At 33.0% G+C, this 19,075-nt stretch overlaps 1 protein-coding gene across 1 annotated transcript; it reads left to right on the top strand.

Annotated features, from left to right (window-relative positions):
* The first annotated feature begins 129 nt into the window (after nucleotides 1–129).
* On the top strand, nucleotides 130–18,888 carry nup107 (nucleoporin 107). The gene is made up of 26 exons (NM_001030167.1): nucleotides 130–225; nucleotides 1,041–1,126; nucleotides 1,238–1,330; nucleotides 2,472–2,584; nucleotides 3,119–3,248; nucleotides 3,330–3,433; nucleotides 4,537–4,664; nucleotides 5,241–5,289; nucleotides 5,687–5,758; nucleotides 5,844–5,932; nucleotides 6,022–6,214; nucleotides 7,402–7,492; nucleotides 8,147–8,226; nucleotides 8,578–8,637; nucleotides 8,721–8,866; nucleotides 8,950–8,998; nucleotides 10,581–10,650; nucleotides 10,737–10,852; nucleotides 10,945–11,134; nucleotides 11,225–11,337; nucleotides 12,673–12,775; nucleotides 13,324–13,484; nucleotides 14,984–15,109; nucleotides 15,193–15,306; nucleotides 17,642–17,809; nucleotides 18,676–18,888. The coding sequence occupies exons 1-26, from the start codon at nucleotides 218–220 to the stop codon at nucleotides 18,781–18,783; spliced, it is 2,760 nt and encodes a 919-aa protein (NP_001025338.1). The 5' UTR covers nucleotides 130–217; the 3' UTR covers nucleotides 18,784–18,888.
* The last annotated feature ends 187 nt before the right edge of the window (nucleotides 18,889–19,075 follow it).

Below are 19,075 nucleotides of genomic sequence, written 5' to 3'. Positions count from 1 at the left end.
TAAGATATTTTGATTTGCATGAAATTTTTCCTGTATCCAGTAGATGGCAGTGCCTGACAGGCTTTAGTGGTGCAGTAATCGTTCAGCTACTCCCTTAGAGGGCAGTGTGATTCACACAAAGACATGAACGGCACAGATGAAGAAATAACCTCAGAAGTGAAGGCGCTCAAACCGTGTGCTAGCAGCTTTGGCTAGCAGATAGGAACATATTGACAATATGGAATGGTAAAGATTACATTTTATTATTGTTTTGGTTGTTTACGAATGGCGTTGGATTATTTTGGTTGCTATATAGCCTTTCTGCCATACCCGGATGTAGTTACTGTATAGAGAACCGCTCCACATGTCAGTTGAATAGTTTGACTATAAAAACACATGACAGAAAAGAGCATATTTTATTTTTTATCACTTATATTGTGTTTCATTTTTTAAATTAATTAGAACATAATGCTATTATAGCTTAAATGCACCGTTTTAGGCCACATAAGAGTACTCATTTGTTAGCGCTCTTTGTTCTGGCAGTTTTTAGGTTAGATTATATTGAACTTCATTGTCATTACACATGTACAAGACATTATATAGGTTAGGTCTAACAAGGAGTGCAACAGGAGCAAGTGGAGGATTTAGGTATAAGTTATAAGTGGAATTATAGAAAACTATTGGTAATATTTGCAAACAGATGTACTATGAACATTATATACAGATACTTGGATAATCGTTGGCTACTAATATGATTTGCCAATTCAGAATAATATAATTTCTGAAATGATATTATTAGGAAGAATATAAAACCAACTTTACCTCTATAAAACCCAAAAATTCCTCACCTCGAGTCATTCTTTATACAAGTATTTATTTGTTTATTTTTTTATTTATTTTTTTATTTTGTTTGGTTGTTTTTTATTTTTGTTAATAATGGGTGGTAAAAAATATTAAGGCCAGGAAAGTTGTTCATCCAGCCTAACACTGTTCATTTTTTCTTCTGCAGCACTAAAGATGTTATGATGTGTAGGATGTAAAATGTGTTTATTCTTGTGCAGGAGTCAGACTTGGTTGAGTCCAGTGGTTCGGGACGCTGAGGTGACCCGTGCGGCCCGCAGAAAGAGTTCTCACAAAAAAGTTGCTTGTATCCTTTTAAGATTACAAATAACACTATCTGTATCTCCATGATCCTCACTAAAAAAATTGTTATAAGCATGTAGGAAGGATGTTATTATCCCTTTACTCTTGAGTTCAGTCCCGTTGGCACAGGATGACTCTCCTGGCACCAGCACGACCCCTGCTCGACCTCTCCTGCGCCAAACACCTGGACCTCGCCTTAAACAGACATGTAAGTAAACACATACTGCACACGTACACTATGAACTATAAAGACAGAATTATTAGCCCTCCTGTGAAATTGGTGTTCTTTTTCATATATTTCCCAAATGATTTTTAACAGCAAGAACATTTTGCACAGTATTTCCTATAATTTTTTTATTTTTATTTTGCGGAAAGCATTATTTCTTTTAGTTTTTCTGAAATATAAAAATAAAAAACTTTAAAATCTGCTGAGGTCGATATTATTAGCCCCCCTTTAGTTTTGTTATCAGTTGGGTGACCGCTGTACAAACAACTGTTGTCCAATGACTTGCTTAATTTACCAAAATTGTCTAGGTAAACTAATTAACCTAGTTTAAACCTCACTATTAAGTTGCACTTTAAAATAGCTGGGAAAATATGATGTACTGTCATCATGGCAAAGACAAAATAATTTAATTATTAGAAATTAATTATTAAATCTGTTTTGTTTTTAAATGTGTTGGGGAAAAAATCTAGTTTCTGTTAAACAGCACTTTGAGAAATAATTCAAGTTTCACAAGAGGGATAATAACTTCAACTGCACTGTGCTCTTGGGAAAAAATAGCAGTGAGCTTCAAATTGGAAGTAAATAAGATGTGATCTATAATCCAAAATGAATATTACTGCATGCAAGACATAGTCAAACTATTGTAATTTGATTCGGTCTAAAAAAACATTTTAATCTTATTTTCTAAATTAAATGATCACAAATTAGATATATGCAGTACACTATATAGGCAAGGCAAGGCAAGTTTATTTATATAGCACATTTCATACACAATGGCAATTCAAAGTGCTTTACATAAACACATATACAGTACATCAAAATGTGTACCTGCCTTTTTAAGGGTGTAACTAAAAAAAAACAGATACAGACCATTTAAATAAAAGAAATAGAAAATAAACAAATGATACTCTCTAAAGTTTTATAGTCAGCTGAATGATAAAAAGTTTATGCATTGGTATTTTTAGCTTAAATTTTTTATAATGCTGCGAGTCACATTTATTTATCTTTGTATCTAATCTAAAAGTTTGAAAATGTTTATTCTGGTTAAGTTTAAGTGTATTTACTCTTATATTTTGTGAAGAGCATGCTGTATTTATATGCTTTTTAAAAACTATTATTACAGTCACCCCAAGAAGTGCCCTTAGGAATCCCGATGTGTCTGCCATCCTCGGGACCTCAGGAAGCAGAACCCCTCGCTTCGTAAACACACCTCGTACCAAAGGCGGCCTGAGCATGGTGAGTGACCTCTGTTTGTACAAACATAACATCCTTTATCCCTCTGTACAGTCTATGTACAGATCAAGATGAAATGATTATCCCTCCTGTTAGATTTGTATTATTTTTTTCAATTATTTCCCAAGTGATGTTTAATAGAGACATTTTTTCCAACACATTTTAAACAGTAGTTTTAATCGTAAATATTTTATAACTAATTTATTTGGTCTTTGCTGCGATGACATTACATCATACTTGACTAGTTCTTTTGTGAGATACTAGTAATCAGAGTAATTTCAATCAGAGTCCAATTTCAAGGCAATGCAATTTTATAAATCATTTTCAAGGTGGCTAATAATATTGACCTAAGGTTTTCTTCCAGTCAAACTAAAGTAAACCAGAAAAATATATATATAATAGAAAAAATCTCTATTAAACATCTCTTGGGAAATATAAAAAAAAAATAAAGGAGGGCTAATAATTTAGCCTTTGACTGCAAATTTAGTTGGTGTTAGTAACATTTTTGTGTGCTGCTGTTGTTTGTTTGCTCTCCAGAACTTGGATGACAGTGACTGGACGAACAGTCTTTACCCATCTCCTCTATCAGGAATAGTGGACACAAGCTTTACTGACGACGTTAGCATGAGTGCTCTGATGCTGAAGGAAGATGATCCTGGAGAGGCTGGTGAATACTCTTAGTAATTCATAATCACAAATGAAGCGGTCAATTGACATGATTTTCAGCTCTTCTGTTTTCTTCTCTTAGCTTCTCTTGGTTTGTTTCCTGAATTCCTGGAGTCTTATTTGCGTCATGCGTCCACAGCCGTGTTTGACCTGTTGGAGGAATATGAAGCTCTCTGTCAAGATAAGGTACACTAGCAGTACATAATTTAAATTTAAATATATATATATATATTTTTTTTTTTTTTGATCGTTTAGGCTGTATTAAACACAAACAGCATATATTTAATATTTTTATAAAAAAAAATTATTATTATTAACGTTGAATTTGTATAATTCAGTTTTTCTGTAGATAAACAATTATAATACATTCAGGACCTTTAGGACAAAATTTTCATTTTTGCTATTCCATTTTTTTTCTGTTTAAGCAAATACTCATACATACTTTGCTCAAATGCATCAATTGTGTTTACAAGACATGCATATTGTAATGTTGGTTTAGAAAATGTTAAATATTTTGACACATTTTTTTCAGTTTTGGACCATCGAGCAAATAATCTTTTTTTTATTCAGCTTTTTAGCACTGCTGGAAAAATGTATTTAAATGATGTAATTATAATTCTGGTTTTTGTGTTGTATGGATGGATAGCAGAGTTTGTTTTGTATGTAGTACATACTGAGAGATTTTGTTTTTTATTTTATTTTAGATTATTTTTTGTGCAGCATAACTTAAAAAGTGCATTAAAATAAATGTTATTTCAGATCCTTGACTTATCCAAGACTAATAATCCTACGTATTAATCCTGTAATACATCTTCTTACCTTTAGTATATGTGTGTATTGAGAGGAGATTGTTTGTTTTTGTGTGTTTTCCAATAAAACAGTAACATGTAAACTAATTGTAATTTTAAGGATTAAAATCATTTTATTTTTCCAAGTAATCATCAGCACTGATTTGAGTTGTTTAAGAAACTAATACTTTTATTATGTTTTTTTACTCTCGGTTGACCTATGTGTAACTGTTTTAAAATTCACACACAATGCTTGAACAAAAATATGAACTTGTTTGACAAAGGAATTTTGATAAGTAGCTGTATGTAATGCATAAAATATTTTCATATTCTATGTACTGGTAAGTGATTTTATGCTAAATCTGTGTACTGGTAAGTGATTTTATAAAAAAAAAAAAAAAAAAGACTATAGTCTTTAAAAATGACTTTAGTTTTTAGTGTTATAGCAAGTAAAAATATTGGCACAACAAGTCATTACTAATGCACTGTCCTGACTTGTAGGTCAGTGTGTTGCAGAAACTGGTTCTCCGTTCAGCCCCTGGCCAGCAGAAATCCTCCAAGACTGTCAGCATCACCTGGTTATTGCAGCAAGAGATGGTGACCTGGAGACTTATCACCTCTCTGTACAGGTACAACACACTCATACATTAGACCACACACACTACTGTTTTGATGAATGCATAAGAAATAAGTTGTTATTGAAGTTTTTTGTATTTAATCTATATTAAGCTTGCCATAAAATACCCATGAGTTGCTGATGTGGCAAATTTATCAAAATTGACAGCATTTCAAATCTATTTCCATTTCAAATGAATATTTTTGATGTTTTTTTGCTTAGTTTATCTAAAAATGCAAAAATGTTTCAGTTTCCACACAAATATAAAGCAGCACAACTTTTTTCAACATTGAGTTTAATGAGAATTGATTATTTACTGCTAAATCAGCAAAGTCGAGGGATTTTTCAAAGATTATGTCTCAATAAAGACTGAAGTAATGGCTGCTGTAGTAAATTAAGCTTATCTATTACTATTCACTGCTGTTTTTTGATCAAATAAATGCTATGTAAATACAATATTATGAGTTTAAATAAACAATAATAATAATAATAATCTTATTAATACCAGACTTTAAAACAGTAGGATTTTTAAATATCTGAATACTATTACTTTTTTGCTTATGTATTGTTAAAACTCTCTCAAACACAGAGACAGAGTTCAGACTGTTTTAGAAGAAGACATCATGATGGATATTACTGTAAGTGCATGTGTGTTTCTTTCTACTCTTCTGCTTGGGATAGAGCTGCGTAATTCTATAAAACCAGAGAATCACAATTTTATTTGTATTTTTTTGCTTGTTTGTTTAAATAGAGATGCAGTTTTATTCTGATTAGACAAATTGACACAATGTCAATTAATTTACTGGAGCTTTTATATAATTTTATTTGCTGCAATCAAAATGCAAAATATGTAATTTTTTTTTATTTAAGATTCTTTTTTATTTGGTTTAAATTAATGTTTTAAAAACTCCTAGTCAATATAATACAGTGTCCGTATCAGTTTCATTTAGACTGTTCGCCCTGGTGTGTGCCATGTTTTTACTCATGGACATCTCACTTTGATATGAACTGTTTCGTGTTGTGTTTTCTCTGGAGATGCCCAGTGAGAGTGAGAAAGCAGTAATGGAGCAGTTCTTCCAAAAGGACAGTATGGTGCGACAGAGCCAGGTAAACATACATCCATTTTACACCAATATATTTTTACATTGAAAAAAAAAAAAAAGCTCAATATCTGATGTGTGTTTTTATTTAGCTGGTGGTGGATTGGTTGGAGAGTATAGCAAAAGACGATATAGGAGACTTCTCGGATAACATTGAATACTATGCTAAATCTGTGTACTGGTAAGTGATTTTACCACTCATTTATGTCTTTGAGAATGTCTCAGTATGTCTAAATAAAATTTTTTATTAATCTGTTTGTTGGTGTGCAGGGAGAACACACTCCACACGCTGAAGCTGAGGAGGAATCAGTCCAGTGGTGGTTTAAGCAGGCCACTGGTCACTGAACTGGATCCCGATGCTCCCATCAGACAGAAAAGACCCCTGGCAGACCTGGACAGAGAGGACGACTCTCGCCTCCTCAAAAACCTCTTCAATCTCATACGAGCTGGCATGACTGATGAGGTATGTGTGTATGTTAGTTGAGATGCTTTATTAATTCCCTTAAACGTATAGGTCACCCTACATTTTTTATTTCCTTACTCAAATGGTTGTACATATTATGAATTTCCTTCTTCTGTTAAACACAAAACAAAATATTTTGAAGCAAGCTTGTTAAAAGCCGCTTTTGCACTTAATCTGGGAACAAAAATGCTGTGGAAGTCAATGGCTGCTTTTTTTCTCCAATATTCTTCAGTATATATTACTTTGTTTTGAACAGAAGAAAAAAACTCAAACAGATTTGGAGCAAATCAGTAAACAGAATTTAGATTTTTCAGTGAACTGTATCTTCATGGGAAAACTTGTTTGCCACTGTTATACATGATTAATGAAACGGTAAACACAACACCACAGGCAGTCTATGCAGAAATGACACACCTTGTTTTTAAAACTAGCTGCAGGAATGTTGAGAGATCTTGTGCATGAATCTGTAAAACATAACCTCCTACTAAAAATACTATTTACAGGATAAGCTTTACAACACAAAAATCATTTTCTCTTCCACCCTTGTTTTCTTTTCTGAAATAACCTTGGAATTAGGAGTAAAACAATAACTCAACCAGCAATTTTTGTAGTTTTGTTAATCCTATATTTTTTGGATGGTTATTAGGTATGGCCATTCTTGAGGTATTTTGTAGTTGAGTATTTTATTATACATAAATACTCTGATTTGGCCACAAATGTTAAGTTACATTTCTGTTTACACAATGCTTGTGTTATGGGTCTGTACTGATACTATACTAAGCTGTAATCCTGTAATAACATGTTAGCGTATTTGTAATTACACACTTTGAGTAGTTATTCTAATAATAATAATTGTGTCTAGGTTGTGAGTCTTAGGAGTTTTCTGTTTATTTTAGTAAATGCTCTGAAGTACCTTTAAACTTCAACTAAACTTAAATTTTCTTTTGAACGGTTCAAAAACACAAGAAAAGAGAAGTGTTTGTAGTGTCACATAGCCAGGTGGCTTTTCTATGGTGACAATCATTCAGAAATGTATGGCATATCTATAAAAATAATTAAATTTTTTAGAGCTTCAAAGGGAATATATGACAGTAAAGTCTGAAATTTATCTCCTTTTTTTAACTGCAGAATTGTGGATACTGAAAATGTCACTTTATAAATTTGTCTCTCTCTGTGTGCATTTGCAGGCTCAGAGGTTGTGTAAGCGCTGTGGTCAGGCCTGGCGTGCTGCCACTTTGGAAGGCTGGAAACTCTACCATGACCCCAACATCAATGGAGGTCAACACACACATACCTACTAACAAAAACCAATATTTAACTATGCTTATGTTATCTATATTTTATAAACTTTATTATTGTTATGTTTTTTTTAACCTGATATAATTCCAATACCATAATAATTTAATATATCTTCAAAACACAATGAAGATTGTTGTTATCAAAACTGAGAGAGTTGTTTCTACATTAAAAGCTTATTCATTTAAATCTAAAGGCAATTTTAGTACACATCTGAGTTTTTATAGATGGCACATCTGTAGATGACATCAAATAATCAAAATGCCAGTTCAGTCATTGCTAAATGATGGGCCAAGGAGATTTATATGAGTTTAGAACAGCATAAGCGTGAAGATGATTATTTTAGGTGAACTGCCAATGAAATCACTTGCTGTAAATGTAACTACATTTATATATTGTAAATTATCAGTAATTTTAAAGAAACATTGTAGTTATTTGAAATGACCATGGGTATAGTTTTAGCATGCTTTATTATGTTTTTTTATTTATGAATATTGAATTAGCTAGAAGTTAAAAATACTTCAGACTCTTTAAAATACTACTATTTTTATTATTATTTATCCAGTGGTCATAATCAACTGAAAGTCAAGGACATTTACCAGTCAGATACAGTGAACTGTCTGTGTGTGTGTTCAGGGGGTGGTGAGCTTCAGCCTGTGGAGGGAAATCCTCATCGCAGCGTCTGGAAGGTTTGCTGCTGGAGAATGGCAGAAGAGGTGAGAAAACTATAGATCTGAGGTCTAAATCCATGCGCTAGAAAGTTTGGGAAATTTTAGTTGAGGGAAAAGAAAATCCTAAATATAGTAAATTTGGTTGTGAGCTGGTCAAACTTTATGGTCATGTAATATATTTATTATGGTTTACTTTTTGGTAACAGTATTTTGGAAAAGGCTGTACAAATATATTTGAATAAAGTTTAAAACATCACTCTGCTGCTCAATACATAAAAGGGTTTATAGCATAAGCATATTAGTTCGAAAAGAAAATATAAAAATATTCATTAAATCCTCTTTACATAATGTCTATAAATATTTCAGTTAAGAGTCTGCTTTATGTTGCTGTTTCAGGAGCAGTTCAACAAATATGAAAGGGCTATCTATGCTGCGTTGAGCGGAAACCTCAAACAGGTAAATAGTCATATTTTTAACTCATATTTACACCATTTCCTCTTGCTTTAGTCATTATTTGATCATGTGCTTGTGTCCTGCAGCTGTTGCCGGTGTGTGAGTCCTGGGAAGACACAGTATGGGCTTATTTCCGGGTGATGGTGGACACTCTGGTCGAGCAGGAGATCTGTTCTTCTGGTCTGGGCAGTGAAGAGCTGGAGGAGCTGCCCAGAGACTTCCTGGAGACCAAGTAGGACTACAGTGACTTTCTAATATGCATTCTCTCCTTTTATATCCTTTTTCACCTAATGATTAATTCTTTTTATTATTTAGTTGGACGCTGGAGAAAGTCTTTGAAGAGATTCAAGCAACAGAGTCCAAGGTAAGAATAAATGAATGAGGTTTAATATGTAACAATGTTTAGACAACAACAATGTAGCTTTTTGATAAAATGTACATGACAACATTTTTTAATGATCTGTGTTTACACCAATCCACAAAACTTTAAAAAAGCACTATATTATCAATGGCAGGCCAGTGTTTCAAGCTGTCACCTTGATAGTAAACAGTATTTGTAAGTAAGGGATGGTGTGCTTTCTGCTAGTTTGCTGTGTGTTCAAGATGAATCTCAACATTTGGTTCTAATGTGAAGTAAATCCACACTTTGCTGATGAAGTTTTAGCAAATACTTAAGCACCAACTACAGTACCACAAACTTTGTCATTGTTGTGTTTGTTTGTGCTGTGCTTTAATCTACACTCACCCAAACATAATGGCATCACTTTCAAAGACTTAGTTTATTCACTGCCCCAAAAAAGAGGGTATTTTTTTAAAAACTTGAAAAATGTATGCCTTTTCAGACCCAAAAACAACATTGTCATGTAATCAAACAGGCAAAACGTCTAAAAAGTTTTCACCTCCGTGAAGATGGCACCCATAATAAAAAATAATCCCCAAAACTATACCATTCGTTTGTGCTGATTTGTGTCGCAAAAAAGAAAATTTGTGCCGGTTTGGGGTCTGAGATATTAAGCATTATTTTTTTGACTGTGTGACGTCACTTTCCACCCCATGTTGCTCAAATGACTTCAAATCAGCACAGGTCGTTTGTACTCAATTTGTGCTTTTTTTTGCCCTTAAAGCAAACTCTATATCTGTTTTCCTCGTTTAGATAAGAGCAAAATATTTGGGGAGCCATGACGTCACTCTCCACCCCATTTCCTCTTATTCGCACCAAACCGGTGTCATTCGTTTGTGCCTGGTTTGTGCCGTTAAGCAAACACTTTATCTATTTTCATTGTTTACATATAACCAAAATATATTTATATTTATATTCGTGCATGAATTGATTATTTTCGTTTCCTCACAATTTGTGCTCGTTTGTACTGCAAAAAAATATTATTTGTAGGCCTAAAAATAATACTAGATCATCCAGAGGTGTCTCGACTCTAGTTGCTCCATATTTACCAAAATAGTCTCGTTTGTGTGTGTTTTATTTGTACTGGATTGTACCTATGAATGTGTCGTTAGTGCTGCTTCTATTAGTAAAATATTGAATTAAAGACAATGACATCACCAGCCACCCCACATGTATGATATTCTAAAATATTTTAATTTGTTTGTGCTGATATAATTTTTGTTTGTGGTGCTTTATTTTTAGATATTAAAATAGTCTAGGCCAATATAAGTTATTCTGAAATCTTTTTTTATCAGAAAAAGCACCTTTGCTGATTTGTCATTTGAGCAATACGGGGTGGAAAGTGATGTCACACGGTCAAAAAAATAATGCTTAATATTTTTGCGGCACAATTCAGCACAAACGAATGGCATAGTTTTGGTGATTATTTGTTTTTATGGGGTGATAACTTCACAGATGTAAAGTTTTCAATTTTTGATTGGTAATGTCATGTAAAGAGGGAAATTGGTGTTTATTTTCTGATCCTTCACAAATGTTTTGTTGACAGAGAGTTCTGGACGCAACCAAGGAGCACTACCATGTGATTCAGAAGTTTGTGATTCTTGGAGATCTTGATGGTATGTTTCAGAAAATTTTTATTTTGAGACTCTTTTTTTTATTTATTATTTAACAAAGAAATAACATCCTCTTAATTTATCTAAAGGTCTTCTTGAGGAGTTCAGTGATTGGTTGGGAAGAAATACACCTTTGCCAGCCCATCTCTTACGCTTCATGTCACATTTAGTGTTGTTTTATCGCAGTTTGGGCATGCAGCTTAAGGTACATACAAACGCATATATATTTTTAAAAACCATGTCTTATTAATTACCACTGAGTGAGTAAAATGTTCACGTTTGTTTTAAACTCATCAGGAGGAGGTGTGTGTAGATGTCCTGAAGGCCTACATCTCGCTGTTGGTGAAGGAAAAGCAGGTGGAGCTCATTGCGTTTTACGTCAGTCACCTTCCTGCAGATTTGGCTGTGTCACAATATGCTCAGTTCCTGGAGGAAGTCACTGAGACTGAGCAGCGCAAACACTGTCTGGAGCTCGCAACACAAGCAGGCAGGTTTATTTTGCACTAAAGAGTCCTCTTGCATTACATACTTAATACACCAATGGTTATAATGTCACCAATTTTTTTGTGGTATTTAGGTTTGGAAGTGGCAGCAATCACAAAAACGGTAGTGGAAACCATCAGAGAGAGAGACACAGATGAATTTTCCCACCATGACCTGACGCCTGCACTGGACACGGCAACTACAGTGGTACTAATGATGAACTCTTCATTTATGAAAACTTGTTTACCACAGGTTTGATGGAAAAATATTAGTTTACTTTTTTATTTAAAATTTCACATTAATCCATACGATTTTGGATTTTAAAATAAGATTTTGGAGATGTAAACATGTTTAATGTTAAATTGTAGTTTTGTGTTTTTTTAAAATTGCAACATTAAACATGTTTACATCTCCGCAGATATTATACTACAAAATCAATATAAATACAGTGGTAAAATATAAATATTTTATTTTTCCATCCTTGCAGTCTTTCTTGAATTTTCTTCTCCTTCTATTATAGCTCCTTCCATTATAACTTGTTAACTAATTAGCCTCTATTAACTGATAAATGACTACTGAAAGAATGTAATACTCCTACAACTAAAAAGCTTTATGTACATGCTTTACTGGCATGATATTTAGTACAGTATTGCCAAAGCATTTTAGATATGTATAAAATAAGTAAGTTATTCACATTATCAAATTAATAACATACAACAAATTTGAAATAAATGACAGGAAAAATGAATAAAAACAGACATATCTCTAAAATGGATATTTATTAATGATTAGAAAAGAAAGTTTAGATTTTATTAAATAGGGTAAATTAGTTTATTGACCATTTCTAATGGTGTACATATATTTTACAGGCAGTTTAAATGTCATTTTATTCTCTTTGAGCATATAGTAATATATATAAATTTTTATCGTTTAAAGAATCTGTTATTTACTTTTTCTTTCTGTCTCGCCGCAGTGCACGCTGTCAGCTGCGAAGCCAAACGGAAAGTAGTCTTTATTAAAAGAATAATACAAAAATGCAACAACTTAAGAAAGCGAAAGTAAAAGTTGACTCCTGGATATTATAGGAGATTTACAAACACTGGCTGGAGTCGCCAGATGCAATTTTAAACCTCAAATAGGCATCTCTCTGTTGGTCTCTGCAGAGCATGTGAGACTGTGTTGTTGACAGTTTTCTCGCGCACACACAATAAGCAGTATGAAATGTGTTGGGTGAGAGAAGATTTTCCACTAGTTAATCAAACAGATTAATGGATGCGAAAAAAGTGTAAAAGGATGATAATATTATTTAAAAAAAAATAAAAAACGGTCCTCCAATATACTTGGACGGCCGTTAATATACCTAGGCAGTAGTAAAGTCGCCCAAGTAAAATCTATGTGTGGAAAGCACTGGATTTATTGATGTTAGTTAAGTAAAATTAGCTTACAAAAAAAAACTAATAAACTCATTATGTATAGCTCATTTATTAGTTAAGGTTAGCCATTGCAGTAGGTGTTGCTATTCAACTTTTCCTCTCTGTACAGGAGGATCAGCAGAAGATTGATGTGATTGACTGGTTGGTGTTTGATCCTGCTCAACGAGCTGAAGCACTTAAACAGAGCAACGCCATCATGAGGAAGTTCTTAGGTGAGACTTTCCTAGCCAGAATAGTATATCAAAATCTATTAATGTTGTAATTGGTCATTTTATATATCATCAACTGCCTCCTCTTTAAAAATTAGTTACAGTCTCACACACAATTTCACTGAAACACTGATAAGTTGTACAAGCTCATTTGTAGGTTGTGTAAAAAATGGCTAATGGTAGCACTAAATAAACTAGACTTTCACAAACATTATAAAAATGTATTTCAGATCCTCTCACTTTGTAACAAATCCATATTAATCCTTTAAAGAATTTTAGCATTTACATTTCTCTACTTTTATCCAGAGTACCTTGCAAATGAGAATCAATAGAAGCCATTTGTAAACAGACCAGTTTGTAAGTTTAAGTCTGCTGTAAACAGCAGATATAAACAAATTTAAAGGAAAACTAAAATAGAGAAATAGAAATCTTCATTGATTCGCATGCATACATCACACATTGAATGTTTGTTTCTTTTTAACACACAGCAGATAGATTAGATCAGTTCTTTGATTTGCAGTGTTGTTCTATTATACTCATGTACAATACAGCATCTAAGAAGCATGACGCTGCTAAGATGGTCTTCGCCAAAGTGCCCGAAGACTCCATGCGTGAGATCTACCGGCAGTGGGAGGAGCAGGGTATGGACACACCACTTCCTGCAGAAGAGGAGAATGCCATTCGTGAACATCTATGCATTCGTGCTTATCTGGTGAGTAGTGCTGTTGTACAATGAATTGACCTAAAGTCAAATCAAGGAACTTTTCTGCTGTACAATGTCTGCAGCAGACGCAGCGATATTTTGCAACACCTAAAAATAGTTACCTGCTACGTAAATGGATGACATCAATGTGTAATATCAGTGCGCCTGCATCAGCCATGATATGGCAGGAAAGTTTCTTGATTATTACGCTAGAATGAGAGTATGCTTCATAACCTTATCAACCTAAAACGTAGCAATTTTTAATCCCTGTCCGTCTTTGTACATGATGCAACTACAGAAGTGTCAAGCTTTAAATGGGAAAATTATTAAAACTTTTTTTATTTTAAATTTTGAGCAAAATGCTAATGGCCTAATCTGCCTCAGTGATTTATGCTAAGCTAAGCTAAAGGGCTCCTGTGAGACCCGGAGATTGAATTAATAGATTAAAATGTTAAAAATGTTTACCTCTACGGGGGTTTCAAAATGAGCCTATTTGTTAAAAAGTGGAGTGTTTCTTCAAGTGTCATTTAAATATGTTGTGGACTAATTTATAAAAGATGATAATGTTTATATGGTGGGTAACAACAACAATTCGAAAGCAAGGGTTTACAGATGCCAATGCAAGCATGTTTCAGTTGTCAAAGGATCCAGGATCCACACTGTTCTTGTACCAATAAATGAGTTGACATTTTAACCCCAGTTTAGTATAGAGGCACTGATAGGTGAGAGCTAGCTAATGTTACCACTACATATCTATGTTCCCTGTATAATATAACAATAGTTCATTATTGTTTAGGTAACATTAGCTCAAAGGGTGTAATGCAGGGATGTCAAACTCAATTCCAGGAGGGCCGCAGTTCTTCACAGTTTAGTTCCAACCCTAATTAAACACACCTGATCAAACTAATTGAGTCCTTCAGGCTTGTTTGAAAACTACTGGTAAGTGTGTTGGAGCAGAGTTAGAACTAAACAGTGCAGTGCTGCGGCCCTCCAGGAATTGAGTTTGACATCCCTGGTGTAATTGTTCACTAAATTGACGGTTCAGTTTGATACAACACAAAGTGGTGACTCAGTGTTTTCAATACAGCAAATAGAAAGAAATGTCCTTGATCTTTACTACTTTATTTACTAAAACTAACATCATAAATACAATCTTGTCTTGACTTTGAACAGGGATGGAGCTATACTTGGCCCATCTTCTGTGGTGTCATCTTAGCATTGAAAACAAAAACTGATGCTTATAAAAATGGAAATTAATCAAATTTAAATATAAAAAAATAATTCAATTGCCCTTTCCCTTAAGATGCCAGAAATCATTGTTACAAGCACAACGTTTTAGCTTTTGGATCTTTCAGTGTTTTTCCAAACCTATTTCAGAGCCCAATGCATCTGATAATCCACTGTCATTGGCTCATCTGTGGTTGAGGGGAGGTGTTTGGCGATAGCTCAGTTGCCTGTCACTATAATGAATGCACTTTAAGTGGGAAGATCTTTCTTCTTTTTTACAGGAAGCACACGAAGCGTTTAACGAGTGGTTCAAGCACATGAACTGTCCTCCGGTGAAGCCCACAGCTCCTGCTCAAGCCAAGTTTACAGAGAAAGTGGCTCATGAGATGAAAGAGGCTGAGTACAAGGTCAGGACGGGACATCCACACACCGCAGACTGAACACATCTGGCTTTGATCTGTAATAGTGTTTCTGTGTCACGTTCCTCCAGATAGAGCTGGAGAACTGGCAGGGGCGTCTAGGAGCTCTCACTGAAGATGTGAAGGAGAGGATCTATAATGTGCTGCTGTTTGTAGACGGAGGCTGGATGGTGGATGTCAGAGAGGTGAGCTTAAATGTATTATAAGCTTAAATGTATTCAGTTTTAGACCTTTTGTACAACGCAAAATTACCCATTATGCTTCGTGTATGCATATGAAGGATGCTTTGAACTTCTGGTCGCCAGCTGATGCGTATAAAAAGTCACATTTGAACTGCATTGAAAAGAAAAAATAGTTTTAGTTTTGAACTAATACTGCTGTCGGTCAACTCCACCTCCTGGACTGATTATTAAAAAAAAAAAAGTGATCTAATGGAATGGGATGCTTACTGTCAGACGGCATCTTTTGCCGTTTAATTGGAGCACGATCATCATTTTCTCTTTTTTCAAATATATAACGAACCCAAACAAATGTAATTCACCAAAATGTTTGACAAACACACACAATACATTGATTTAAAGACTAGCACAAAGTGAAAATAAAGTGCCATTTTAAAATGACAGAAAAGCACATACTATGGTAAAACTACACAATACAAACTAACTAAATGAAACATAAACTGCTCACATTTCAACATGCAAATCAGCCTGAGTATTAGTAACATACTTTTATTTCTATTATTTCTGGAAATTGGATGGCGTACATACCTGTTAAGTTTCATGCCAGTAATACAGTTTGCTCTTTATAATGCAGTGATGTATAGCGTGTGATGTATGCATTAAAGAGCCCGTTGAGTACAGTATAACAGCTGACAGGTCACACTGACGTTATATTTCAACATTTTATTTGACACAGACACTGAATATAAATTTTGTAAAAAATAATTAGTTTTAAATTTTCTTTTATTAAAAAAAATAAAATGCTGAGAAACTGTTTTCAATGCTTTCACTGACTAAATATATTCTGTAAATATAAGGAAATTTTTATATGTCACATCTAGGCCTGTCATGATATCTATTTTTTATGTCGTATGATATATTGCACCAAATATAATGCGATAAACAATATTATTGTCATTTTAAGACCATTTTATGCCACTCATTTTATATAATAACTTATTATAAAATGACAGAATGACAATATAATATCATAACAATGCAAGTACACTCTTTCAAAGAACACTTAATATTTTATTCTGAAGAATATTTAATTGAATATTAAATATTATTATAATAATTTTAACAATTTAATTACTAGGCATTGAAATCAGAATATAAAAAGTAACATCTTAAACAAATAAATAATGATAGACGTTAACAAAAATGTACAAGTGCAGTGAACTAGAAAAAAGTACCAGATCTATTTTTAATTGTTTGACACGCACATGAAAATATACTATAGTAATTTATAGTAAATACTATTAATTTTTTTCGACTTCCAATAGAAATAGATGTTGCACAATCAGGTAAAATGTTGCTAAAATTGTTTTTTTGTATGGGCGATATATATTGCATCACCAAAAATTATTGTGCGATAAGTTGATAAATTGATTATTATGACAGGTCTAGGCATATCACCTTTCTTTTTAATTGTGTTTATTTGTTTGAGAATTGAAAGATAGTGATTGAATTGAGGAGAGCGATTGCAAAAACTCTACAAGCAGACATTTGCCCAATCTGGGGCCCAAAAAAAAGATGTTTTTATATTATTCTATTAATATCAGTTTCAAAACTGGTTAATATGGATGTTCTAAAAGCTTTGCACTTTTTCTGTAAGTTAGTGAAAACACCTGAAAACTTTTCTTTGCACTTTTGTCAGTTAAAGAAAATGATCACCACGCTTTACAATAAGCTTTCATCAGTTCAAAGTCAAGTCAAAGTCAGCGTTATTGTCAATTCAACCATGTACAGGACATACAGATAATCGAAATAATCATAATATTAATACAAACATTTTAAGATAAAAAATAAATAAAATACATTAAATACAATTTCACATATATTATCTAAACATATAAGGTAATTGTTGATGCATTTACTAAACTAGTTGATGCCTTTACTAAACAATTATTATATAGCATTTATTAATCATAGTTCAAAACATTTACTATTGCTTTAAAATCCAAATTCAGACTTGTTAACATTTAATGAACTCTGATGAACTAACAATGAACAACTTTATTTTCATTAACTGGCACATAAGATATGAATACATACTGTAAGGTATAGTTCATTATTCATGTTAGTAAATACATTTAATAGCTCACTAATTCAAACTTATTGTAATGTGTTACCAAGAAAAGCAACAAACAAAAAGATTCTTGATTTCATTCCACAAACAGTGCCAACTTGTTAGAATTGAGTTTGTACTGTGTATTGAAGTTTTACATGAAATGCAACCATTGTACGTTTATATAGAAAATGCCGTTTTGAGTGTAGTCTGGATTTCCTGTTTTTGCAGGATGCTGAGGAAGACTCCGAGCGTTCTCATCAGATGACTCTGCTGCGGCGTTTGTGTTTGCCCATGATGTCTTTTCTTCTGTTAACTGTACTGCAGCGAACTGAACGCCACCAGGAGAGTCTGCGTCTTGCTGACATCATCGCATCTGACCAACACAAGCTATATGAGGTTTGTGTGCGGCACCACTGTCTATATAGAGGGCAGCAGGGTCAATGACCTTAGAATTTATTAGCCATAAATATTGTTAGTGGCCATTAAACTAATGGTGCAATTATTATTATTACCATATTATTTTTTATTCAAATTCTAAAAAAGTAATAAAACTAACAAGTATTTAATACAAAAAATATAATTTTATAAAGTTGTTTTAACTTTTAATCTTGACTGTACAAAATAACAAAATTATTTATATATGTAAATTTTATTTTGTAAATTTTTACATATGTATTCATGCATAGAATAAGGACATATAAAAGGACATAAATGTTAATATATCAAACAATTTTTTAAGGTTATACATGTTTGCCTTCAGATATAGATAAATACTAAGTCTACACCGTACATAATTATGTCAATGCTTTTATTTTGTATGCTATAAGTCACAAGTAATTGTTGAACAGTACAAATTTTATTTACTTTTTTTAAAAAACATAGATTTTTTGTTTGTTTGTTTGGGAAAAGTGCTTATCTGTTTGTTTTTTGTTTGTTTGTTTGTTTTTTAGATTATAGGACATTCTGTTTAAAGACTTGGGAAAATGGATGGCAATTATTGCTATTATTTATGCATTTACATAATTACAACACATTGTGATTTTAAAAGCATTCTAAACCATATTGTTTTATTAATTATATATTTTTTTAAACTGAAAAAGTAACACTTTCATAAAACACTTTCATTTCATTTTTATTCTTGTGAAATAATTGCATTAATTTGGAGATGGTTTTTGATTGTCTGAGTACATTTTTACGCTTATAGTGAATATGATACTAATTGTTATTATGGTTTCTTCATCTGAGCTCTCATTGTTTGTTAGGTTTTCTCTAAAGATGAGCTGCAGAAGTTTCTCCAAAAGATGAGGGAATCCTCTCTTCTTCTTCTGGATAAAGGACTGGATCCTCTGGGATATGAGATTCAGCCCTAGCCAGTGTTTCCTCATGCTTGTTTTTTTCCTCACTCCTGACAAAGGAAGAGCTATGTAATTTTGTATTTGAATAAAGATTGGTGTATTGTTTAGATTATGTACTTTTATATGAGTGGCATAGTTGTTTGTTTTTCAAGTTTTCCTCTAGACATTTCTTTTTTTTAGATGATGCTTTATGCTCACACATATTCTCGATTTATCTTCTTGTTTATTAAAAGACGATAACAAACATTTTTGATGCGACCAAAAGGAAATATCGAGTGTTAAAAGGGATGATACGTGAGCTGTCACA

The sequence above is a fragment of the Danio rerio genome, chromosome 4 (assembly GCF_049306965.1).
Source record: "Danio rerio strain Tuebingen ecotype United States chromosome 4, GRCz12tu, whole genome shotgun sequence".
NCBI lineage: Eukaryota > Metazoa > Chordata > Actinopteri > Cypriniformes > Danionidae > Danio > Danio rerio.
The sequence above is the reverse complement of the archived record's forward strand: the minus strand, read 5'-3'. Positions and strand labels throughout refer to the sequence as shown.